The sequence below is a fragment of the Protomyctophum parallelum genome (genome assembly GCF_964188405.1).
Source record: "Protomyctophum parallelum genome assembly, chromosome: 20".
In the NCBI taxonomy this organism is placed as follows: Eukaryota; Metazoa; Chordata; class Actinopteri; order Myctophiformes; family Myctophidae; genus Protomyctophum; species Protomyctophum parallelum.
In genome coordinates, this window is record NC_139718.1 from 14,882,866 (window position 1) to 14,909,724 (window position 26,859).

Here is a 26,859-nt window from a genome sequence, read left to right on the forward strand (position 1 = left end):
CCCCAGGGGTCCCCGAACCTTGAGACCCCCAAAGAAACCTCCAGGGGGGCGACACGATTCAAATGAGACCACCCACGTTCAAAATGGTACATCAATTACAGAGTTACCATTTGGGGGTCCCCAGGGGTCCCCGAACCTTGAGACCCCCAAAGAAACCTCCAGGGGGGCGACACGATTCAAATGAGACCACCCCCGTCCAAAACGCTAGAGAAATGACAGAGTTACCATTTGGGGGTCCCTGGGGGTCCCCAGGGGTCCCCGAACCTTGAGACCCCCAAAGAAACCTCCAGGGGGGCGACACGATTCAAATGAGACCACCCCCGTCCAAAACGGTAGAGAAATGACAGAGTTACAATTTGGGGGTCCCCAGGGGTCCCCAGGGGTCCCCGAACCTTGAGACCCCCAAAGAAACCTCCAGGGGGGGCGACACGATTCAAATGAGACCACCCCCGTCCAAAACGCTAGAGAAATGACAGAGTTACCATTTGGGGGTCCCTGGGGGTCCCTAGGGGTCCCCGAACCTCGAGACCCCCAAAGAAACCTCCAGGGGGGCGACACGATTCAAATGAGACCACCCCCGTCCAAAACGCTAGAGAAATGACAGAGTTACCATTTGGGGGTCCCTGGGGGTCCCCAGGGGTCCCCGAACCTTGAGACCCCCAAAGAAACCTCCAGGGGGGCGACACGATTCAAATGAGACCACCCCCGTCCAAAACGGTAGAGAAATGACAGAGTTACAATTTGGGGGTCCCCAGGGGTCCCCAGGGGTCCCCGAACCTTGAGACCCCCAAAGAAACCTCCAGGGTGGCGACACGATTCAAATGAGACCACCCACGTTCAAAATGGTACATCAATTACAGAGTTACCATTTGGGGGTCCCTGGGGGTCCCCAGGGGTCCCCGAACCTTAAGACCCCCAAAGATACCTCCAGGGGGGCGACACGATTCAAATGAGACCACCCCCGTCCAAAACGGTAGAGAAATGACAGAGTTACAATGTGGGGGTCCCTGGGGGCCCCCAGGGGTCCCCGAACCTCGAGACCCCCATAGACGCCCCCGGGGGGGCCACACGATTCAAATGAGACCACCCCCGTCCAAAACGGTAGAGAAATGACAGAGTTACGACCGACGGACCGACGGACCGGCGGACCTCCCGACGGACCGGCGGACCTCCCGACGGACCTCCCGACGGACCGACGGACCTCCCGACGGACCGACGGACCTCCCGACGGACCGACGGACCTCCCGACGGACCGACGGACCTCCCGACGGACCGACGGACCCCCCGACGGACCGACGGACCTCCCGACGGACCTGGTCCGTCGCGACGGCGTCGGTCGCAAGAAATGGATTCTGCCAGCGCTCCAGCGCTGGCTGGCAGGGGGATTGATGGCATGACCAAATATTTGCCGTGTGAATATTGATTGATTGTTCATCAGGGAACGGATGTTAGTTTATGTCCGTTTGGCTTCGGTAATACGTGCACACGCACACGCATGCACACACGCGTGACTGTGAGAGTCGACTAAAAGCCATTTACACTTGCTCGAAAAATAGCAGATATACAAGCTAGGACTTCAAGCTATTATGGGCAATGGGCATAGAAAAAAGTAATTATTTAAAAGTCTTGGTCAACTAAAGCCAAACCGATGAATTGATTGATTCATCGATTAGAAGGTGATAGCGCTAGGTATCTGTGTAAACACAGACGTGCGCTCTTCTTTGCCGTCCGCCTTACCTTGGACATCTTGGTTTTGCTGTCCCCGGTCAAAAAGGCCAGGTTGTTGATCTCATTCTGGACCACAAAGTTCTGTTCTTCCCTTTTGAAGTTCTGAAAGCAAATTAATCAATAAGTGCTCCGTTACAGGTTCAATCCACAATGTCTCACTGTTAGTTCAGTGGTTACCAAAGCTGAGTGTGCAAATGGACCCTTACATGTCCATTTGGTTCCATTTGTACACTCTCTGAGTTATGGGGGGTCCTTGAAATGAACCGCTGTTCTAGTTCAACTTGTATGACTAGATTGAGATATTGAAAGATGGCGACTCACGTGTGATTTACACCACAGAATGAAGATCTCTCCCACCATTCTGAAGAGCTCATTGGAGTCGGCGTCCGGCTCCTTCAGCCATCTTGACCTGCAACAATGATGGAATACATTTCATTCAACAGTAACATGGGAATGGATGGAATGATGTTTAAAAAAAAGAAAGAATGATGAACTAAATTTTGTTCATTTTTAAATGTGTGAACTGTGAACTGAACTAGTTCATGTAGAAAGTGAACTTTCCGGCCCAGGCCGTAGCGTAACGGTCTGGGCACCGGACTGGTGATCCAGTCGCGGTGTGCCGCGGGTTCGACTCCCGAACCCGACACGGCCTTTACCGCATGTCATCCCCCCATCTCTCTCCCGTTTCCTGTCAGCCTACTATCTGTCCCTTAAAAAATCAATAAAAGGCGTAAGCCGCAAAAAAATATCTTAAAAAAAAAAAAAGAAAGTGAACTTTCCCAACACTGAATTTTGAAGCAGATACTTCTGTACTTTTACTCAAGTAAACTTTGAATTCTGGACATTTACTTAAATTGTAACAGTATTTCTATTTATTATATTTTTTATCCCACGATTTTGCAACCCAGTTTTTTCACCCAGTATCTAATGTAATCCTGGGCGCTATACACTTCCTCTGCCAACCTGGGGGGGGGGGGGGGGGCAGTGAGTGGACATGCCTCCTATGCATGAGGAGTCCAAGCTGCTTCTTTTCCCCCTTGACGGGGGAATTTCCCTGGCCGGACGTAGCGCGTGGAAGGAACACGTTATTCCGACCAGTTCCTTTCCCCTCCATCAGGCGCCCCCGGCTGGCCAGGGGGATGTAGTTTTAGAGACCAGGATTACTGCATGTTTTTGTGAGGGTACCTACCCTAGGGGACATGGGGAGAACATGTGAGGGTATCTACCCTAGGGGACACGGGGAGAACAGTAACGGAGTATTTCTACATGGCAATAGTATTGATACTTTTACTTAAGTAAAACAATCGAGTACTTTCTTCCCATCACTGGGAATTCGTATAAGACACAACACACCTGTTGTTGTCGACGTAGCGGATGAGCATGGGGTAGAAGGCGTACAGGTCCCGGCAGAGCACGGCGAACTCGTCCAGGATCAGCAGCTCGGCCTCCTGCGTGTCCCCCTTGGAGTCGGCCTTCAGGAGCTCCTCCTCCGTCACCACCTTCACCGTCTTCTTCCTCAGCTTGTCCAGCGTCGGCAGGAACTTGGACTTCAGCAGGTCGGCGCGAGCCTTGCTGATGATCGGCTGCACGTAGACTGCACACAAGACACAACGGAACCGAGCGAAGGGGACAAAGCAGAGGAAGTCAGATGATGCGTTTAAAAAAAAACTAACTCCTGCACGCTGTCTTCATTAATGCAGTTAAAGGCTTTAATGGGAAATCACAATGTTTCGGACTGTAAGACCTTCATCAAGCTATGTTTATCTATAATGTGAACCGAAATGTTGTGATTTCCTATTAATTAAAGCCCTTGGAGCATTTGAAGACCTCGTTTAGTCTCCTCCTACGCCTGTCCTCACCTGTGTAAATGTGCAAGAGACTTGCTTTTTATTATCGAATACATTTGGAAAAATCAATTTAAGGCAGCTACCATTTGCCTAAATGTATAATAATTCTAATAGCAAATGAAATTATTGTGTTCTTTCTAATTTGCAATGTGACAACTGTCTTTATCGGCTATTTTCTAAAGTTTCAAAGTACATGGGGACTGCAGTGGTTTGTGTATGCATTGTAATAATAATCTAAATCTTCAGAGTAATTAGAAATTAACATTGAATAAAGTAAAAAGTAAGTAAAGAAAAAAAAAAGTACTTAAGTACAGTACTTATAGTTACTATATACACCAATCAATCAGAATAGGATCAGGAATAAAAATCAAATTATTTTGAGGGCACCCGTGAGCGAAACGGAGCGACGCAGAATATCCTGTGATTTTTCAAAGGTTGGTGAGAACCCCTCTGAACCCTCTGGCAGTGGATGTGTCTAACAGTGCACCACCACACTCCCCGCCCCCCACCTGCGATTCTCTTCATCCAGGAGGCCTCGTCGATGCCCAGGTTGCTGTTCAGTATCTTCAGGATGTTGCCCAGGATGACGCTGAGGTGCTCCGAGGTGACCGTGGCGCAGCAGACGCTGCTGGCGCCGCCCGGCTGGCTCTCCGGACCCCGCTCCCACCAGTGGGACAGGTAGTTACACAGCATGGGCAGCACCACCTCCATTTTGGGTTGATTGATTGAATGGTTTATTAGACAGAGTGTAAAAACAGCAACAGAGTACAGTCACACACTCAGTCCAAAAGGTATACTTCAGTTATTTGTCATATCTGACCTGTGCACTTTTTTTTTATTATGAAGCCTAAAAGGCAAACAGAAATGTCATTTCTATTCACAATGTTCCAATTTCCAATATGCACTGACAATAAAATTACAAACGAGTGCTCCTGCTGCGCATTTCCGAAAGCACCCTAACTTTGCGTGACAATGAATCGCCAACTTAATTGTGTAATGGTGACATGACATGTATAATGACTTGTATAATGGTGTGTAAATGTGTAATGGTGACAGCCCAACAGTACCTCGATGACGTGTATAATGGTGTGTAAATGTGTAATGGTGACAGTCCAACAGTACCTCTATGATGTGTATAATGGTGTGTAAATGTGTAATGGTGACAGTCCAACAGTACCTTGATGACGTGTATAATGGTGTGTAAATGTGTAATGGTGACAGCCCAACAGTACATCAATGACGTGTATAATGGTGTGTAAATGTGTAATGGTGACAGCCCAACAGTACCTCTATGATGTGTATAATGGTGTGTAAATCTGTAATGGTGACAGTCCAACAGTACCTCTATGATGTGTATAATGGTGTGTAAATGTGTAATGGTGACAGCCCAACAGTACCTCGATGACGTGTTTAATGGTGTGTAAATGTGTAATGGTGACAGTCCAACAGTACCTCTATGATGTGTATAATGGTGTGTAAATGTGTAATGGTGACAGTCCAACAGTACCTCGATGACGTGTTTAATGGTGTGTAAATGTGTAATGGTGACAGTCCAACAGTACCTCTATGATGTGTATAATGGTGTGTAAATGTGTAATGGTGACAGTCCAACAGTACATCAATGACGTGTATAATGGTGTAAATGTGTAATGGTGACAGCCCAACAGTACCTCGATGACGTGTATAATGGTGTGTAAATGTGTAATGGTGACAGCCCAACAGTACCTCTATGATGTGTATAATGGTGTGTAAATGTGTAATGGTGACAGCCCAACAGTACCTCGATGACGTGTTTAATGGTGTGTAAATGTGTAATGGTGACAGCCCAACAGTACCTCGATGACGTGTGTAATGGTGTGTAAATGTGTAATGGTGACAGCCCAACAGTACCTCGATGACGTGAGGCATCTCCGTGTAGCGCGCGCCCGACTCCGCCATGTCGTTGATGTCCTTGATGAGGGCGTCCAGGCGCGGGATCTCGCGGCACATCTCCTCCACCGTGTCCGGCAGGCCTAGGACTTCAAATAGTGGTGCGGAATATATTTAATAATGATAATAATACATCTTATGTGTGTCCTTTTAATCACATTTAATTTGCCCCTTTTGTAACCTAACTATATCACAAAAGGTGCCAACCATTAATAGTGCTATATTTTACAGAAGTAGTCATGATTCTCATGATAATTAGAACATAATAATGAAAAGACGTAACCACGTACCAATGTCCAATAATTAATCAAAAACAGATCTTTAAAAAGACAGCTATTCCCCCTCGTACCATCCTCTATAGTTTAATGAACTAGGACCAAGAAAACTGTAATTATCAAATCTAGCCGTTTTGCTAAACTAATCAAATTATAATTGGATTTGTGTAATAAGTCATAATAAGTCAGGAATTGTATCTGCAAAACATACTTGCTCCATCCACCCCCCTTAGACCAAAGATATACGCTAATCAGAATCAGCATTTCTTTCATTTACCAGGTATGGTTACTTTGCCCATGCACAGACTTTTTCTGGATGAGGTCGGTGGAGCACAGGACAATACAAAGAATATCTTCAATATAGTGCAATGGTTCTCAGAGTGGGGTCCGGAGGACCGCTAGAAAATAGCACATCTACATGCTCACAATAAGGTCGCATTGGAGATCTGTCATTTTCAACAACAAAAAGAATCATGAGAAAAAATGTGTTAACAACACAAATCTTGTATGCGGGTCCCTGGCACAAAGTATGACGTTTGAGGAGCAGTGATTATATACGATACTTATGACTCACTGGCTCGCTCGCGGCCAGACTTGGTGTTGAAGACGGAGCAGGGGTTGTACGGGTTGAGCTGTGGCTCCAGGAAGGCTACAGGCATGGCTGCCGCTAGCGTGGCCAGACACTCCCCTAAGGCTGGCAGCTGTCTGGAGGTCACAGAGCAGAGCAGAGGACACGCTGCATGTCATTGGAAGCACGTAAGACCTGAGGCCGACTCTACAAATGCCTTCTAAACCAGTAGTTCTGTCAAGATTTTTTAAAGAATTTTCTTTTATTTTTAAATATATGTTTATTGGTAATAGGTTTCAACAATTTAGTACAGTTTGAACATACCATTTGTTTTTCACCCCATCCCTCCCCCCAGTTATCGTCATCATCAAAACAATTAAAGAATTTTCTAAGATAGCAGACGTACAAGCTGTACCAACATGATTCGGACGCCTGAAGAAGGTCTATTGACCGAAACATTGCCTAAATAAAGTTGTCCTTACTGTGCAGTGTGCACGTGTAGACAGTATGGGTCATTTCATTGTATGAATTAGCCAACAAATGATGCTTTTTTTAACTCAAAACCTTATAATTAGTAAAAATGCATTTGAGTTGCAACCGTTATTTGGTATACTCTTTTTTTGGAAGGATATAGATTAATATCTTTGCCCATCCACAAGCACAACATGTCGCCGTGAGCTTTGGCAAAAGTTCAATGTATGAGTGTTTAAATCCAGGGTACCTTTCAACATAGATGTTTTTCCCAGTGCCAAGTGCGTAGAGGCTGTTGAGGATTCGATAACAGGAAATCTGGACGTCATCGACTGCAAAATAAACGAGATAAAAAGAACCCAGTTAATTTTGACTCCAACTAGAAGAAATGTACTTTGTACTCTAGGGATGTAAACTGTGCCACCAGGGTAGTGGGTACCCCATGTTTATAATTGATAATCTTATTTTTAATTAGTGTTACCTTACTACTTCTTCTGTATCGCTCTATTCTCACGTGCACTCAACTCAATTTCCCTTGGAGTCAATAATGTGCAATCAAAATTAAGACAATTTGGAAGACGAACACAATCGATACACCGTAATTCCCTACGTTGTGCAGGGACGAGGCTAAATGGACCCTAACATGTCTGTAACTCTGAAGACGCATTTCCACCCGAAATAACTTTGGTTCTAGAACTGGTTCAGATCTTTATTTTTTATGATAGTTTACATCACATCTGCATCTTCCAACTTGAATAGTGACACGCCAACTTTGGTACCCACTTCAGGTCAAGAAGAAGTATTTTTTGGGGTTCCAGTTCCGAATCAACTTTTAGGGATCTGAACCAATTAATTTGGTTCAAAATTAGAAACCCGGTTCCAAATGTGATGGAACCGATTGTTCCCGGATCCTGCACAGTTGGACCCGGTTCCTCCAGTACCTAACCCATTTAGGCCTGACGTAAAAAAAAAAAAATCTGAAAAATTTGAGGCACATTTTAACGATTTTTCAAAAATAGCAGACCTATAAGCTCGTAGCGCGCCACTCGGTGGCGTGCTATGAGCTTGTAGATCTGCTATTTTTCAATAGCTAAATTATAACAATGTTTAAAACACCAAAAGGGGTTCCCGCCCAAAATGGGCTAATGACATGTGTGACTCACGGAGCAGGTCGACTCCGAAGTGGTGCTGCGTGATGTGCTCAAACAGAGCGGTGAGGATGGGGAGCAGGGCCACCGTGGTGTAGTTGATGTTCTGCGACACGCCTTTCATCTGCGAGCGCGAGTGGCTGAACTTCCCCAGCTTCAGGTTCTCGAAGGTCCTCTCCAGGTCCTCCGCCGCGTTCTCAAAGAACGTCCGCAGGCCCACCTTCACCGAGTCCAGGCCCGACTTCATGACCGTCCTGTCAGGGGAAAAAGTACTCACATTTTGTACTCAAGTACCAAGTATCAATACTGCAAGTTAGAAACAACATGCATCATGTAATCAAAATGTCCTTACTACGTAAAGTACCAAAATAAATGTCCTGTTTCACAAGTTATCATTATTTCTAATAAAATAAAAATAAAAATCTTTAGAAAATAACAGATCTACAACACGTGAGCTTGTTTTGTATAATAATCTAAATATTGTAATAATGTCAAGTAAAAAGTACAATATTTGCCTCTGAGATGTAGTATAAGTACAAGTATATACAAGTATCAAAAAATGGGGGTAAAACTTCACTAATGTTACTTTCCACCACCGATTATCCCACAGAGCAGCTGGGCAGAAGGACAATGATGCTCTTAGGACAGACTCAGACCATCAACAGGTTTTAGATATTGATAATACCCCAGTCCCAGACCCACACCCCCTCTTTATTCACTGAATGAGGTGGATAATTCAATCCTATACTGTAGGTGAGTTTTCCCATGTCAGAGCATTAGAATTATGACAACTCCTAGAGTGTATGATGTATTAACAAGATTAGTTTGGCCTTCGTCTCATTCTTCTGGGTCACTATACAGTTGTTGGTTTAGAAAGCATTGAATAGTAGGCCATGTATGGCCATGTATTATAACGATTACAATAATAACAATTAAATAAATCAATTATAGCAAAAATGAGGGAGGTGGTGGGTCAGTTCAGAATAAAATCACTATCGGAATCAGAAAATAAGCTTAACTGTGATTTAATAAACTCAAAACAAAACAATAGTCAACTTAAATGAAATCAAAATAAAATAAACTGTCCCAAAAGGGAGGGGTGTGAGGTTCAAGTGTCCAGGCACTGTTCAAAGCTAACTTAAAGGTCCACAAAATAATCCAAAATGGAACCCGCTCCAATGTTGCGTAGTGGAAAGTCTCCTCGGCTCTTACCACCCTTTACACCCGGTACGCAAAGTCCGTCCTCCTAGTAATCCAAACTCCAGGGAAATAATCCAAAAATGGAAAGAAAGTTCTCCTACTCCAAATGGTATAAATCCAAACGATCCAACGAACGACTATAGCAAGACTTGGGATAAATCCTCTTGCTTCTCAGTATAGCCTGTGTGTCTGTCTCTCTCCACCTCCACCCTGGACTGGTGGCCCAAACAATGTGATTGCCCCTCACCCCATCAGCCAGGTGAGCTGTGGGCGGGGCTTCACAATCACTGCCTGTTCTGTTACCATAGCAACACATGTATCTAGCTGGTTTCTCATGGCATAGTCCAGCAGATAACTAGAAAAAACGCATAGTGGTGGCAGATAGGTGGAAAATAATAACATACATGAAAATAGTGCATAGCAAACGAAAAAATGCATATAAACAATGTGACTCTGGGCACAGATGTTACAGTATGTTGTGTGCAAGGCGCAAGTTGGCGCCTCGACAGAGTGATTTCTCGTTGGCTCTGTACTTGGAGTCTTGGACAACACTTTTCCCCCGCTATACACCAAATCTATGCCAAAAATAGCTGATTAAAAAACTCAAAGCGCGTCATTGTGAGCTTGAAAACCTGCTATGGTCCCCCTAGCCTAGAATATGGATGCAAGGGTTCAGCATACATTAGTGAGTTGCCCATTGTGAGGTCTTGATGAAATCCCAGTAGGAAGAAGGAGAGGTGAGGAACAAATCCTGCAGTAATCATATCTTCTGCTCCTGTGCATCAATAACACTGTACGTACAGTACCACCACGTTGCAGTAGCACCCTCATTATGTGCGAGCTAGATCAACAAACAGAACATTGTTTTCTTTGAAGAGCACCGTTAAGCCTCAGTATAGCATGTGCACGTCATGCAGTCTGTTTGCTTTGGAGCTCATGATGTGAATGCCAGAAGCTGCTTTCTTGTTTAATGTCCCAGAAGGCAGCGTGGGAGAGCAAATGTTCATGACAAATACGCTTCCTCTGGAGGACAAGGACTGAGTTGAAACTCTTTGTTGCCTCCGGGTTGGATTAATGCAGTTCCTTATTATCAGGCTGCCCCAACAAGTCTCCACAGAGCATCCAGCTGCTCCAGAATGCTGCTGCAAATATACTGACACTATGAAAAGAGATCATCCCTCCCCTGCACTGCTACACTGCACTGGCTCCCAATAAAATCCTGTTAAAAAAGTCCTTCGCCTCACATACAAAGCCCTTTAATGGTCTTGGTCAGGCGTTGTTATGTTAAAGAAGCCATTGCACCCAGATTGCGACCAGAATGCAGGGCCTATGAATCCTCCTACAGGATCTCCAAAAGTAGAACGTAGAACGTTACCTGTGGAAACATCTCCCAGTTTTGGTCCGGGAGTCTGACTTAAGCCCAAACCACATCGGCATGCAACTCCTTGCAATGAAACGGTTGCGAGTAGTTGCAAGCAACCACAGTGGCCCGCCGTATACGCAAATTACGTGACCGTCTAAAACAACAAAAAACACAAAAAGTTAGTTAATAATAAGGTTTCTGCCCAACAGGCAGGCTTGCCTAGGACGAGCCCTTATACTGCCTGAGGCTGCTGGGTGACTGACTCCTTTTTTTAATATAGTTTTTTATTGGGGACAGTTAAGCAGCACATCTGACAAGAAGATCTTTGCACATAGTCACCCATGTTTTTCAACGAAACAAGGACAAACAGGACACAGGACAAAAGTTAAAAAAATAAATAAAAAAAAAGTCAAAACACAGGTAAAAGTCAGAGTATTGTACACTTGTGAGAGAGGCACTGTGTTAATTCTGAAATCCACAGTCCGCTATATTTGGGTCACACCGAGCAGTCTAATCCAGGGAGGTACGAACATTGAAGTATTCTATAAAGGGTCTCCATGCCTTAATGAAGCCTTTGACGGTTCCTCTGCAAGATAATTAATTTTTTTCTAAGCTTAAGAAGTACATCACATCGTGAGAGGGTGGATTTGGTGACTTCCAAGATAGTAATATTCTTCTTCTAGCAGTCTTCTAGCTGTTCTTCTAACAGTGTTGCAAAAGCAATAATCTCTAACTTCTGATTCGTGTACTGTAAGGGGTTTGACGGTGTGCCGAATATAGCTATCAATGGACAGTGTTGTAGTACAATTTCTAGCACGTCTGACAGTGTGACAAACACAAGTGACCAGAATCACTGTAGTTGGGGACAAGACCAATACATAATGTGTGAGATGTGCTTGTGTATGGGCACAGCGGTCGCACTTCGAGTCTGCCTCAGGATACATTTCAGCATTTCAGCCACCCTGGCTGAAATGTTTTTTTCTCATAATGTTTTGTTGTTGAAAATGGCAGATCTACAAGATGCAACCTTATTGTGAGCATGTAGATGTGCTATTTGGTGACTGACTCCTATAGTTATACTGCTGTACTGTAGGCTCAGACTCCTCTCCTTCCCGTCTGTAGTCTGTACACATTCATGTCCCATCAATTCAACACGTTACTAACTGGACTAGTTGCCCAGATTCTTGTGTCGTCTTGTCCGACATTTTGTCCGACATCCATTTTCCATGGATCATGAATCTTCATGATTATGGAGGCCTTCCATGGATTATGGCTGTGGACTGCTATTATAGTTGCTGTGCATCTCTCTCTGTGTCTCTGTCTTTCTCTGTGTCTCTCTGTCTCTCCCTCTCCCTCCCTCCACCTCCCACTCCCCCTCCCCCTCTCCAACTGGTCAAGGCAGATGGCCGCCCACCCAGGCCAGGTTCTGTTTGAGGTTTCCTTCCATTAATTAAAAGGGAGTTTGGATAAGACATGAATTGGCCTCTGAATCAATTCCTATACTGGAACACACAATCTATCGTATTTATTTTAGCAGCGCCGGTTTCGTTTTTGTGTGTGTGCATGTGTGCGTGCGTGCGTGCGTGCGTGCGTGCGTGCGTGCGTGCGTGCGTGCGTGCGTGTGTGTGTGCGTGCGTGTGTGTGTGTGACAGAGCGGTTTATTCCCACCTGGTGTCCAAGGTGTGAGCCAGGATATGGAGACAGCTCACCATGGTGGTGGAGTCACTCCCTGAAAAAAGACAAGCCACAAAATGTCAGCCACCAACCGGTGGTGGAAGAAGAGCGAAGTATCCAATACGGCAAATACTCTGTTACAAGTAGTAAAGTAAAAGTAGAAAAGTATTGGCATCAACACTTAAAAGTAACAAAAGCAAAAGGACTCATGCATGCAAAACGTCCCGTTTCAGAAGATATCAAATTAATACCATTTACTGGTATTCAAATCTTAAAAAAATAGCCAATCTACAAGCTCACAACACGTTGTGATGCACCACGTTGTGAACTTGTAGATCGGCTATTTTCAAATAGCCAAAGTTTAAATAAGGCTGAAGTGGTTAACGTAAGTTTTGTAATAATAGCGTAATTCAAATCTACTGTCCTAAGCTGGCTATAATCAGCTTACCAAACAGGGAAATCCTGTGTCTGACAAGAGCTGCCAGTTTACAGAAGAGGCTGCGAGAGAGACGGGTGGCAAAGGAAGAAAGAAGGAAGAGATTAGAGTGAGTATCATCACAGTATTCAGGTGTGGTGGGGGAGGTATAAGGTATAAGAAGTTATGGAGCAAAGCTAGCAAGATGTTGTATAACTTGTTGGTTCTCAAATTGGGGTCCCCCAGGGGTCCTTATTGGGGAACAGGGGGGTTCCAGGGAGTCCCCGGCTAAATGTGTTGTTAATACAGCATCATTAGTAAGCAGTTTACGGTACCTGGTGACCATCTCCTTCTCCTTGTTGGAGGCGTAGCCGCTGCTGCTCAGGTTCTTCACGGGCGATGACAGGAAGTACAGCGAGTGGTTCTTGAAGTACTGGTCGATGAGCGGGAGGAGGACCTGAAGGATATTCAAAGATTTGAGGCACATTTTCACGATTTTTCAAAAATAGCAGACCTACAAGCTCGAGCTTGTAGGTCTGCTATTTTTCAATAGCTAAAGCATAACATAATGCTTGAAACACCAAAAGGGTTTCCCGCTCAAAATGGGTTAACGCCCTACGTGATCACACAAGCGCCACACAAAAGTATCCGCTCCACGTTTGGAGCTCGTGGATAATATGTTACTTTTGATATTTTTTACTTTGAATGCTGAAAAGCAACAGTTTTGGACGTACAGTATGAGGTTTCCACCCGACAGAGACGATATAATATGCTGTGAAGACCATCATATTTTACTGCACCCGTCTGTGCATATGAACATCTGCCGCATGTGATGCGGTGCTGGACGTACAGTACTTACTTTGGCAAAGAATTTGATCTCCCGCTCGTGAGGTGACCTGTCCGTTTTCCCACTGGCAGCCATGGCCTCTGGAATAAGAGTGATTATTGTTATAATTATCCTACTAAATAATATATCGAAGAAACCTCAGTCAGTTCCACATTGTTCTCCCTCAATGGGTGGAGCCATTGATCTGAACTTGCACACGGCGCCAGACATTAACACTGCATGAAGACAGTGAGGAAGCCCGTTTTTCACTTTCCCCAAATGTAAGCTGTTTTATTAGTGTTTTTTTGTTTAAACTAAAGACTTTAAACATAAATGGTCTGAGATGTGGGCTATGTGATCTGTTGTCCCTACTACTTGCCGTAGCACTTGCACTAGCCTTGACGACCTTACAGGCGTATGCAAAGGCTAAAGTTATCATTTATTTAGACATATGTTTAAATAAAATGCTATAGCACTCATAGTTTCATTGTACAAAGACGGATGTTAGGTTTTTATGTTGATTATGATTCTTGATGACCATTTCTATGTGTTTGATGTATTACCATGTGTTGTTCTTCGCTCTGGATTAAGAGCGTCTGCTAAATGCATACATTGTAAATTGTCCCGGTTACGGTCATGGGCTTTCTTTGTTGCCATGGTTACGGTGTACCCGCAGGCTATGGGATCGCCCACGCCCTTACCCAGGTGGGCGATGAACTCCTGGGCAGAGTCCACATACTTCAGCAGCTTCTTGAGGAACTTAAAGGCGAACCTCTTCTCCATGGACGACGAGTCCTGCTCCAAATCCTTCTGACCTCTGCACAGTGGTGGAACAGGTAGGTTTTACTTACAGTAAGTATAAGTATCATCAATACTGCAATGTAAGATATACTCTATCACATGAAGTAGAAGTCCCGTATTCAAAATGTAAAAAAAAGTATCTGCATCAAAATGTATTTAAAGGAACACAAGTAAAAGTACTCCCATTTTACAATTTAAAAAAGTATAAAGAAAATATTTTGAAAATAGCTCAGAATGCAACGCATTGCAACGCCTGAGGGTGAGAAGGGGCGGGAAGGGCGAGAAGCCCTAAAGGGCGAGGTTGCGTGCACTGGCCATATATGGAGCATGTCTTGAGTGTACAGGGTTTGATGAGGTCAGATCAACATATGGAATGTCAGAACAGGCCAGCTCCCCGTTTGGTCCACCCTCAGCCCTCCTCTTCCTGTGGGGCGCCTATGTTTTCATTCTCTCTAACAACAATGTATACACGTTCTGATTTCCCAGAACAGATTCAGTAGCGCAGCTCTGAATCTGTTCTTGAGAGATTAGCGGTAGGCATGTCTGGTCATTTCAAACAAGATTTCAAATGCGAGACGTAGAAGGCGATATCCCTTGTTTAATATTACCTTAATGTTGTATTATCATTAAAATCTTAGTGTTCTTGACAATTATTTGAGGTCTCACTTACAACACCCTCCTGGCCCACCAGTGGGCAATGAATCACAGCTTTAAAATATCAACAGTGTCCTTCAAATGCATCGTCCACGGTGACATTACAGAGATTAGCATGGCAGAGAACAGCTTGACACTTTCATTTTTTTTAAACTGTTTGACATGCCAGTTCCCCGTTGGTTTTGGATCGCAGCCAAAAAGCCCCGGAAACAAGTTCTGCATGCGGTTGATAATGTCACCCGTCACCTTGAGATGAGACCAAAAGAACAGCTATAAACACACGTGAGCCGTCTGCGTGACGTCGATGAAATAATCCACCAGGGACATAGACAGCCTGTGTGTGTGTGTGTGTGTGTGGGTGTGTGTGTGTGTGTGTGTGTGTGTGCGCGTGCGTGTGTGTGGCGCGACCTTGTGACGGCGTAGCCGTTGATCTGCAGGAAGCGGAGCAGGTCCTGGGCCTTCTCGCGGTCGCGGGCCTTCTCCTTCCCCGTCAGCGTGTCGTAGGGGACCAGCAGTGGATGTGTTCCCCCACCTGGAGGGGCCACAGCAAACACAAACACAACCGGTAAGGAAAGTAACTAAGTGCATTTACTTAAGTACTGTACTCACAATGTGACGCTATCGCAATGCATTGTGAGCTTGTAGATCGGATATTTTCAAAAGAGGTGAACATTTGAAAACTTGAAATGGGTCATTATGCACAATGAGTACGTACATTGTGTAGTATGAGAGTACAAGTACATTTTGAATTCCGGGCTTTTACTTGTTAACAGAGTAGATCTACTTTCATTCAAGTAAAACATGTGAGTACTTTTTCCACCACTGACCACAACCACATGTGGTCCAACGGTGAGTAATACTCCTTCAGCCATGGCTGTCTACTAGTGTCTGTGCAACAACAGATGGCTAGATGGGGCGTGAAGCCACACTTCATCTGAGGCTGCGCACACGCACACGCACACGCACACGCACACACACACACACACACACACACACACACACACACACACACACACACACATACACACACACAGATGCTCTTTTTGTCTCCCTTTCTCACTCTATTATTATCTTCTTGCTCTGTTCTGTGCATGCGTGCGTGCGTGCGTGCGTGCGTGCGTGCGTGCGTGCGTGCGTGTACATGATGTGTGAGATTGCGTTATTGAGTCACCTCGGCATCCAAACTCGTTCTTCTTCTTCTTGGCCCAGATGTTGTGGTAATTTTCCGCCAGCACCTCCATCATGCCCTTGGAGTCCGAGACAAAAAGAAATGCACCTGTCACCGAGGATCTTCCCAAGAACCTAAGCTTCCCAGGGTACTTTTACTTCACTGGAGTATTTCCAATTTTCTGTACTTTTACTTCTACTCCACTACATCTCAGAGGAAAATATATTTTCTTCATTTTTATTAAATTTTGTCTTGCTGGCTGGCTGTCAATGTTTTGTGTTATGGCTGTTCTTCTGGTTTTATAAATGGTAAATGGTGCATTTATATAGTGCCTTTAATCAAGGATCAATAAAAGGATCAATAAAAGGTCTATCTCTATTCTCTCCACTCAGGAGAGATCAATAAGGTAAGGCCTAATCTAGCTCTGGTCCATTGCGTTAGAAGGAGTTCTCCTTAATGTTGTGTGACTTTTCGGCCATTGCCTGCAATAATAATGCCTAAAAATTAAAATAAACACTTTCACTACTCACCAAAACAGTGTTTTAATGTGTTCATTGTGTTGAAAGCCTATCCTCCATAGTGGGAACACTATGAGCCCCACACCTCCCGTCTAAAATACAGTCTTTGGCCAGAAAAGAAAATATTTCACCAGATTGATTTTTTTTATAATCGTTCTACCTGTAGGCCGCTGTGTGACGGTGTCACTCACCGACAATAACGGATCTCCAAGCTAGCGGCACGCCATCACATGGTGTCGGAGAGCAACACCATGTGATGTTGAATAAGCCAATAAAGCTCAACATGAGCCAGCTGTGGCCGGGGTCACTCACTCACCTGCAGTTCTCTGGACAGGACCACATTGCTTGTGTCTATGGGACTCGGATTGAAACCATTTGCCTGCCGGGCATCAAAAACAAGAGGGGAGGGAGTAAAACACGAGAGCAACCTAGAGGTGTGCAAACAGTTGAGCCACTAAATAGCAACCTTCCACATCAGATTAGATCATTATCTTAAGACAATTAAATCATCTATCTACAGTGGGAAACTTAATGTAGGGAGTAACTACTTTAACCCATTAAGACCTGAGGCCGAATTCTACAACAGTTTTCTGCAAAACATATGTTTCTATTAATTCTATATAATCAGTGGTGTTGAAACTTTTTCAGTCAAGGACCCACAAAATTATACGTTTGCCCATGGACCCTCATTTGACAATATTTAGTTCCAGGGATACCCAGAAGCAAAGATTAGATTTTTTAATAGCCAAAGTAAAACAATTGTTTTATATACTTTGTATATAAAATCTAATATGACACAGATGTTTTCATAGTTCTAATGGGTTAAGGCAAGTATTCCAATGCAATCAGTGTTCTCCTCGAGTGTCATCCATGTACTCTCCTGATGCTAATTAGAACATTAACATCATGTACATACTGTACTACATAATGCTGTATCTTGTTGATTATTTGACCCGTTTCTGTCCTGTGTTTTTATTTTCTTTGCTTCCATGCGCTCCCTTCTCATGACAAACTACAAGATGATGGAATGGGTGGGGATGTCACCCACTTCTTTACACCTGTAGACCTGTGATGTACAGTAACATTAAAACTGATTCGGATTCTAATAGGAGTAATATTCATACTAGGTTAAGTGCGACACAATGTGTTAACCCATTCTGACCTGAGATCAGATCTAAAAATGTCTTCTACATCCTGACAGTTTTCTGAAAAAGTTATGTTTCCATGTCCAACACCAAAAGGGGTGCCCGCCCAAAATGTGTTAATCAATGAATCTTCTTGAGCTGTACTTTTGACCACTATAATAAACCAGATTGTGTCAGATACTGAGTATCTGATCTACGGTTATGTGCCGCTTTACCTGTGAGGAGGACTGTGAGATCTTCCTTAGCTTCTCGCTCTCCCTCTGTTGAGACATGCTCTCTGCATCCTTGGTCCGGTCCATGTTCCAGGTCATGGCCAGCATGGTCTTCAGTGACTCTCTCACTGGATACCTGTAGATTTCCTTCTCCTGCCATGATACGAAGAGCGAACAGACGATGAGAAGCATGGCAGCCCTGTGCTGCGTTCGCCCACTGAACGCTATGGGCCGCAATGACTTCCATTTCTCGCCCACACATTTACAGTACACCTCATCTGCACTGTCGGCGTCCACCCCTCCTATATTCGCTCTCTACATGCTAGTATCTACATGCTACTACAGTAACTTACAAACGTATTGGTTATTTGACTGGTTCAACCTACGTCACAAGGCAAGGCAGACGCTCCATATCAGGACCACTTTTTTACGTGATATCGCCGTCGGAACGCTGCCGTTGGCTCGCTCATTACCAGGTGAGGTGTTCTATGAAAAGGTTAGTGTGGTCCAGAATGGAGCCCAAAGCGTGTGATAAAGATTGGATCAGTTCCTGCCTGGGAACATCTTAGCAAGTCTAATATGAATTCTTTCATCTGTAAGTGTAACAATGGGCAGCTCTAATTTGGAGGGGCAAGATATTCCAGAGCCTGCTGTAGCCTATACAGTACCTTACCTTCTCTGTTAGGCCTTTGTAGGTCCTGAGCTGAGGGTGAATCTTGGCCTTCTCGTCCACACAGTCGCCATACTTCCAGCCCAGCAACACCTAAACAACACACACATACTGTAGGTCCCATGTATGGGCATGGCCATAAATGGGCCATATACTGTATGCCTATATATGGGCATCTACAAGTATAGGGCTTAAAGTCCTATTCATACTCCAGTTGTAGGTGATAAGGTGACCACCGACACAGGGAGATGTGTTGGGATGAGCGGTGATGTCATGTTGCAGTTTCCGGTGGTCACATTAGGGACTTTAAGCAACGACTGTTTTCAGGATGGCTCCGCTAGGCGGAGGTACGGCAGCTATGACGCGATCGCCTTAGCTGTCAAAATCGCTGACGTGTCTATGCAGCATGTGTCAAACATAAACACATTATTTATTTATTTTTAAATAAATAATGTTTAGTAACTAACTTGCCAATATTGCTTAATTCTTATACATGCACTGGACATGATCAGCAGTGGAAAGAGGAAGGTGCTGGACAGGAGCAATCTGAGTTATTCTAAAACCGTGGTTAATATGACATTATGTTTAGTGTTATTTCTTCATTCAGAGCATGCCAACACATTACACAGCATAAGAGAGGTGATGGAGCAATCAGTCTAAATGTATGACAGCTAATTTCAATAAACATGGTTATGACATGTCGTGGTAGACACGACGTGTAGGTTCTGCCGTAGTAGAAAGGGCTGCAACGGCAAGCAGGTTTATGTATCGAACACTGATCAATTTCCGGTTGCCGGAGGGGACTGCCGTAGCCGTCGTTGCTTAAAGTCCCTATACACTTAAAACTATGAAGATGACTTAAGTTGTAAAGAATCCCCCTTTTTGCATCACTAAACAATGTCTGAGATGTGAGCCTATCTCACTGTTGTGACCTTAAATAAATAAGAAATAAGTTAAATAGAATCACGTCCGCTAATTGAATTGGCGGTGTCCTACTTGTCCTTTCCCCATGGCAGGACAGTCGACCACATTATTTACAATTTCAGAGACTGGATAATTACTGTACAATATTACTAAAGAGTCAGACTGGGTGGTGGCTGACGTGCTATCCTAACATTGGTTATCAAAGTGGGGTCAGGCGTCCTTCATGGCGCCTTCATCCTTCATGACGCATTGTGTGCATGTAGATCAGCATTTCTTGCGTGTGTGTGCCCCATAGCGATGATTTGATATAGTGTCACGACTATGGTCGTGTGTGGTTATGATTAATTATGAGTGTTATGATTTATGAGTGTTATTTTGGATTATAAATATATATATATGTTTATTGCTAATGTTATATATATATTTATATGGTGGTATTGTTATAGTATATATATATGTATGTGGAATTATCTTAGGCCTAGATGTCTTCTAATATATATATATATATATCTATACCTGCGCAGCAGTTGTTATGAACCTGTATTAGACTAACTCTCCTCCCATGCAGAGTATACTAATGGGTCTTCAGACAGACTGATTGTCATCAGCTGTGTTGTCTGGGTACTCCCGTTGGCCATGACCATGGAGGCCTGATCAACCTCCCTGATTGGCTGACGGTCACGTGAGGGAGCTAACGGCCGTGGCTCTCACACTATATAGCACATTCATTCCCAGACAGGCACTGGGGAAACACTGACTTTCAAGGTCTTTCCCCCATCCGTCGTATCACTGTCGTTCCCAACTGTTTTGACTGTTTTGCCAAACTACGCTGCGGAGCGAGGAGTGCAAACTAGAGCATCAGAGACGTGAGCTCGAGCTGGCACACCTGCGAGGCCAGGCCTACCCCGACGAGGCGCCCACAGGGGCGCCCGCCTCCCAGCGCCAGCGGCAACAGGAGGATATGTCATCCCATGGTTCCAGAGGAGTGGCAGCGTTCGATATAAGCAAACAAATCGCATTGGTACCTGCGTTCAAGGAGGGTGAGTTGGATAACTACTTTTGTGCTTTTGAACGAATTGCTGGTGCTGTTAAGTGGCCCAAGGAATTCTGGAGTTTGCTACTCCAATGCAAGTTGACTGGTAGAGCACAGGATATCTGTAGCGCACTCACGGTGGAAGAGAGCCTATGTTATGATGTCGTAAAGGCGGCTATCCTTAGCGGTTTCGAAATGGTGCCTGAACATTATAGGCAAAAATATAGGGCCGCTCAAAAGTCCTCTACTCAAACGTTTGTGGAATTTGGCCGTGAAAAAGCCACATTGTTTAAGAAATGGTGCAACGCGAGCAACGTACACACTTTTGAGCAGCTTACTGAGCTGATATTGATGGAAGATTTCAAATCATGTATCCCAGATCGTATTGTTGTCTATCTTGAGGAACAAAAAGTGAACTCAATTGCTAAAGCCTCGGTGAGGGCAGATGAGTATGATCTGACGCACCGGTCGGGTGTCTCTCCGGTGCGCGGTGGGCCGAGCCTGTTTGACAAACAGAAAAAGCAGCACAAACTGTCACAGCCAAAAAGTCCGCCGAGGGGCGCAAGTGCAGCGCCTGACAGTCGTGCTTGCTTTTACTGTCATGAAGTGGGCCATTTGGTTTCCCGTTGCCCTAAAGTACAACAGAAGCAACAGAAAGAGAATGGAAATGGGAATGGGTATTCAAAGAAACCAAAGGGTGTGGCGTTTGTGCATATTATTCCTCTGTCTGCTGCCGAGACAGCTATGGCTGTCCGGGGGGGAGGTAGAAGAGTGTTTTGATCCGTTCATTTTGCAGGGGTCAGTCTCTCTGTCTGATAAGGAAAATTAGCGCGTTCCCATCACAATTTTGCGTGATACGGGCGCCTCACAGTCTCTTATCTTACGGAGTGTACTGCCCTTTGCGGAGAATACCTTTTGTGGTTCTGATGCATTGGTTTTGGGCGTGGACATGAGATCCTCTCGCGCACCGTTGCATATGATCCATTTAAGCTCTCCACTTGTTTCTGGCCTTGTGCAGATCGGGCTACGTGAAAGTTTACCCATTGAAGGGGTGGGGATGATTCTTGGCAACGACATAGCTGGGGAAAAAGTGTTTGCGTTGCTAGAAGTGGTTGAAAAGCCTGTGGCTGACTTAGCTATGCCTGTGCGGGGAGACCCACCCACTGTGTTTCCGGCTTGCGCTGTGACTCGCGCACAGTCGAAAAAGTTTGATGGCGAGGCTACGTTGTGTGACACATTTTTGTGTGCCGAGCGACCAGTGGGTGGTCCTCCACCTAAACAGCGTAAGCAGGCTAGGAAGAGCTTGCTGCCTACTAAAAGTGATTTTGGATTCGATGTCGATAGGGAAACATTTGCGCATGCGCAGAAGCACGATCGCTCTCTCTCTGTGTGCTGGGAGGCCGTCACCAAAGTGGGTGATGCTGCCGTACCGAGCGCATATAGCGTAGAGGATGGCATTCTTGTGCGTAGATGGTTTCCAGCGGCTATCGGTGACTTGGAATGGAATGTTGTGCGTCAGATTGTTGTACCTCAGGGTTTCCGTTCCCAGATTCTCAATCTGGCTCACGACAACATTTCTGGCCACCTGGGCATTCGTAAAACTTATGACCGCATCCTACGCTATTTCTTCTGGCCGGGTTTGAATGCGTCTGTTACTGACTTCTGCCGCACTTGTCACGTGTGTCAAATGACGGGGAAGCCAAACCAGACTATTCCACCTGCGCCGTTGAAACCAATCCCTGCTGTGGGTGAACCATTTGAGCACATCATGATTGACTGTGTCGGCCCATTGCCGACCACAAAGTCTGGTCACAAATACATTCTTACCGTAATGTGTAGTGCAACGCGCTACCCAGAAGCGTTTCCATTACGCACACTAAAAGTGAGACCAGTTATTAAAGCGCTTTCTAGCTTTTTCTCTACTTTTGGATTTTGCCGGTACATTCAAAGTGACCAGGGCTCAAATTTTATGTCAAAATTATTTGCTCAAGTTGTGTCCATCCTTGGCATTGAACATCGACACTCTAGCGCTTATCATCCTGAGTCCCAGGGCGCACTCGAGCGGTTTCACCAGACGTTGAAAGCGATGATGAAGAAATACTGTCATGAAACGGGTAAAGCCTGGGACGAGGGCTTGCCTTATCTTATGCTGGCAGTAAGAGAGAGTGTACAGGAGTCGCTGGGGTTTAGCCCAGCAGAGCTAGTGTTTGGCCACACGGTGCGCGGGCCGCTGCGAGCGTTTCGAGAGGGCTTATTAGCCAATGCAAACTCGCCTGTGACTAATGTATTGGATTTTGTTGCGGGGTTTCGCGAGCGATTGCACAAGGCCAGACAAATGGCTAGCAGCTTTCTGAGTAAAGCTCAAGGTAAGATGAAGGCATGGTTTGACAGGAAGGCTGTGCATAGAGTGTTTGCTGTGGGTCAAAAAGTGTTGGTGCTGCTCCCACTGCAAAGCTCAGCCTTCCAGGCCAAATTCAGTGGTCCTTATTTGATTGACAAAAAAATAAGTGAAACGGATTATGTGGTTCTGACGCCCGATCGTCGCAAAAAGACGAGGGTTTGTCATGTGAATATGCTCAAGCCGTATCTGGCTCGCACCGAGTCAGATACTCCAGTTATTCCCGCAGTTGTCGCTTCGCTTTCTGCAGCAGCGCCGTCACTCTATTCCCCTGAGAGTGATGGGCTGCGTGTTAAAGGTTCGTCTGGGTCACGTCTACAGAACTCTGAAATATTGAATGATTTACCGGGGTATTTAAAACATTTGGGTCCCCAGGCACAAGCAGACATTATTGCTTTGATGGAAAATAATGTGAATCTGTTTTCAGATAACCCATCACGCACATCAGCCCTTTCTCACGATGTAATTGTACAGAAAGATTGCCCTCCTATTAAGCAACATGCTTATCGGGTTAATCCAACCAAGCGTGCTTTACTACGGAAAGAAGTTGAATACCTGTTAGAGAACGGGCTGGCTGTTCATAGCAGCAGTGCGTGGTCTAGCCCTTGCTTGCTTGTGCCCAAGGCTGACGGGAGCCAGCGGTTTTGTACCGATTTTCGTAAGGTTAACAATATTACGCAGGCTGACAGCTATCCGCTCCCGAGGATGCTGGATTGTGTGGATCGAGTGGGATCTGCTAAATTTGTAACTAAATTAGATTTGCTAAAGGGTTATTGGCAAGTGGCTTTGACACCCCGGGCATCAGAGATCAGTGCATTCGTGACACCGGACGGTTTGTATCAATATACAGTGATGCCATTTGGCTTAAGAAATGCGCCAGCGACATTTCAAAGATTAATGAATTCGGTATTAAGAGGCGTGGACAACTGCGAGACTTATTTGGACGATTTTGTAGCTTACAATGATACTTGGCTTGAGCATATACACACTTTGGGACAGATCTTTAAGCGGTTAGGAGAGGCTAACCTGACATTAAATTTGTCAAAATGTGAATTTGGTTGTGCGACCGTAACGTATCTTGGGAAACAGGTTGGTCAGGGCCAGGTGCGTGCTATTAATGCAAAAATCCAAGCTATTCTCGAGTATCCTGTGCCAAGGACTAGGCGTGAGCTCCGCCGGTTTTTGGGCATGGCGGGTTATTATCGGGGGTTTTGCAAAAATTTTGCTGCCGTCACTGCGCCGCTGACTACGCTGACAAGCATCAAAAGGGTGTTTATCTGGTCGCCTGCCTGTCAGTTAGCGTTTGAATCGTGCAAGGCTCTCCTCTGCAGCACTCCAGTCCTTGCTGCGCCCGACTTCACCAAGCCGTTCAAGTTGGAGGTGGATGCCAGCGCGTGTGGGGCCGGTGCTGTTCTACTCCAGGAGGATCTACAGACTATCGATCATCCCATCTGCTACTATTCAAAGAAATTTAATTCGGCGCAGGGTAACTATAGTACCGTTGAGAAGGAAGCTCTTGCCCTGTTACTTGCATTACAATTTTTCGAGGTATATGTCGGCTCAAGCCCATTACCTATTGTTGTATATACTGACCATAATCCCCTTGTGTTCCTAAGGCAAATGCAAAATTCAAATCAAAGATTGATGAGATGGTCATTGATGCTGCAGGACTTTGAAGTGGAAATTCGTCACAAGAAGGGGACGGATAATGTCCTCGCGGATGCCCTCTCCCGGGTTTAAGGTGCTCTCTTCCTTGAGAAGAAGTTATTTGGGGATATAACTTCTTTTCGGGAAGGGGGGTGTCACGACTATGGTCGTGTGTGGTTATGATTAATTATGAGTGTTATGATTTATGAGTGTTATTTTGGATTATAAATATATATATATATGTTTATTGCTAATGTTATATATATATTTATATGGTGGTATTGTTATAGTATATATATATGTATGTGGAATTATCTTAGGCCTAGATGTCTTCTAATATATATATATATATATCTATACTAACTCTCCTCCCATGCAGAGTATACTAATGGGTCTTCAGACAGACTGATTGTCATCAGCTGTGTTGTCTGGGTACTCCCGTTGGCCATGACCATGGAGGCCTGATCATCCTCCCTGATTGGCTGACGGTCACGTGAGGGAGCTAACGGCCGTGGCTCTCACACTATATAGCACATTCATTCCCAGACAGGCACTGGGGAAACACTGACTTTCAAGGTCTTTCCCCCATCCGTCGTATCACTGTCGTTCCCAACTGTTTTGCCTTATTTTGTGAAGTTGAACCTTTTGTTTAGTTAAGTTATTTCCCTTCGGAAAGGAGTAACTTTAGTTTTGTTTTGTGATCCGTTATTGTATTTATTTGAGCCATTATTTTGTAAACTATTGTTGATTCTTATAATTTATTCATAATCCTTTTGAATAAATTCTTGTATTAAGACCTTGGTTTCATTTCTCCTCCATATATTACATTACCTTTACCCCTAGACATATGGTTTTGTAACAATAGGAAAGACATTTTTATGAAAATTGAGGATGCCACAAGTGATTATCCATGAGGATTAGCCTTGAGGACTTGACGATAACGGATTTGAGGATGAAAAGTGTTGATTGTCAATTGTGAATGGCCGGAATGTGATGATGATGACAAGAGCGCCCCTCACTTCACACGGGTGTGATTTTTATAATAATAATAATCTGAAAAATCTTCTCAAATCTTCTCTTACGGCGGTCCCTGGCATACAATCTTTACATATTGGGGGGTCGGCAACCGAATACACATCAATGTGGGAGTCCTGGACATGAGCATGTTTAAGAAGCGACTGGTATAAGATGCAGCCTGGCAGGCCTGGCAGTAGAGCAGAGAGGACTAGAGACTCACCATACTGTATATACCAAGGTGGCATTAGGCCACCAGAGGGAGTAGCATGCTGTGACATTTCACACTAACATGTTTCCTAGTATATGTTATATGAGCCTGACTTATTACCCAGGCTAAGCATATATGTCAGTGATTCTCAACCTTTATCATTTTATCAAGGAATTGGTATGTATAAGGCCACACACACTGCAATTAATGCATTTTTGAGGGGCGATACCTACGTATGTCCAGCTTTTGGTGTATGTCAAACAAGCCAAATATGACGTAAATTTGTGGCAACACAAACATTAAATGCCATTGACAATGAAGGGGAAATGTACGTCATATGTAGACGAGCAAATCGGCGAAACAATAACATAACTTCAGTTATTCATGAGATGATGTATGATGATGTATAATGATGAGAGGGCCCTCACTTCACATGGGTGTGATTTTTATATATTTTTACCTCTAGGACCCCATCTACACTGCAAAATCATCTGTGGAAATTGAATTCAACAAGATGACTGTAAAAACCTTTGGTTACACACCTGTAACTCCACAAGGACCGACGGGGGTCCTTGGACCCTATGTTGACATCACAAACGTAACATGCAATGATGCGAGACACAACTACAACGATTTGTAAATGTCGGGGCCCCGCATGGGGCGCACTGCGTCGAGGCACACGGTCGTATCGGCAGTGTGACGTAAATGCGAGGAGCTCTATAGTATGTGGCCCGAACCTCTTGTATAACAAATAACGCCGTAAATAGTGCTTTATTATCCCCAGTCTGCTGTCACAGCATCTAATTAAGACACATTATCACACCTGAGCTCACCTTCTCTGCCGACCACTTGTCGTGACAATGTTCTGCATATTTGTTCGCAAAGTGCTCCAGCTTCTCCGGAAGACAGACACTGCAATACAGACAAGACGTTAATTACTCACCGCGGTGTGATGACTGACACCTGTTGCTGCATGCGTGGATAAAGTGCATGTAAATGCATGGTCGTAAAGTACGGTGC

At 44.8% G+C, this 26,859-nt stretch overlaps 1 protein-coding gene across 1 annotated transcript in view; it reads right to left on the reverse strand.

Annotated features, from left to right (window-relative positions):
* The window catches only part of LOC310877660 (ryanodine receptor 3), a gene marked incomplete at its 5' end in the record, with an annotated part of 230,555 nt that overhangs the window by 49,146 nt on the left and 154,550 nt on the right, over window positions 1-26,859 (reverse strand). The window contains 19 exons of the mRNA XM_083791611.1: window positions 1,738-1,830; window positions 2,050-2,137; window positions 3,082-3,322; window positions 4,085-4,280; window positions 5,466-5,593; window positions 6,354-6,484; window positions 7,069-7,150; window positions 7,982-8,220; window positions 12,198-12,258; window positions 12,652-12,701; window positions 12,954-13,075; window positions 13,478-13,545; window positions 14,146-14,261; window positions 15,308-15,431; window positions 16,071-16,146; window positions 16,902-16,964; window positions 17,946-18,095; window positions 18,616-18,705; window positions 26,673-26,751. Of these exons, the coding sequence (XP_083647737.1) occupies window positions 1,738-1,830; window positions 2,050-2,137; window positions 3,082-3,322; window positions 4,085-4,280; window positions 5,466-5,593; window positions 6,354-6,484; window positions 7,069-7,150; window positions 7,982-8,220; window positions 12,198-12,258; window positions 12,652-12,701; window positions 12,954-13,075; window positions 13,478-13,545; window positions 14,146-14,261; window positions 15,308-15,431; window positions 16,071-16,146; window positions 16,902-16,964; window positions 17,946-18,095; window positions 18,616-18,705; window positions 26,673-26,751 (2,197 nt within the window). The remainder of the gene's footprint in view (window positions 1-1,737; window positions 1,831-2,049; window positions 2,138-3,081; window positions 3,323-4,084; window positions 4,281-5,465; window positions 5,594-6,353; window positions 6,485-7,068; window positions 7,151-7,981; window positions 8,221-12,197; window positions 12,259-12,651; window positions 12,702-12,953; window positions 13,076-13,477; window positions 13,546-14,145; window positions 14,262-15,307; window positions 15,432-16,070; window positions 16,147-16,901; window positions 16,965-17,945; window positions 18,096-18,615; window positions 18,706-26,672; window positions 26,752-26,859) is intronic.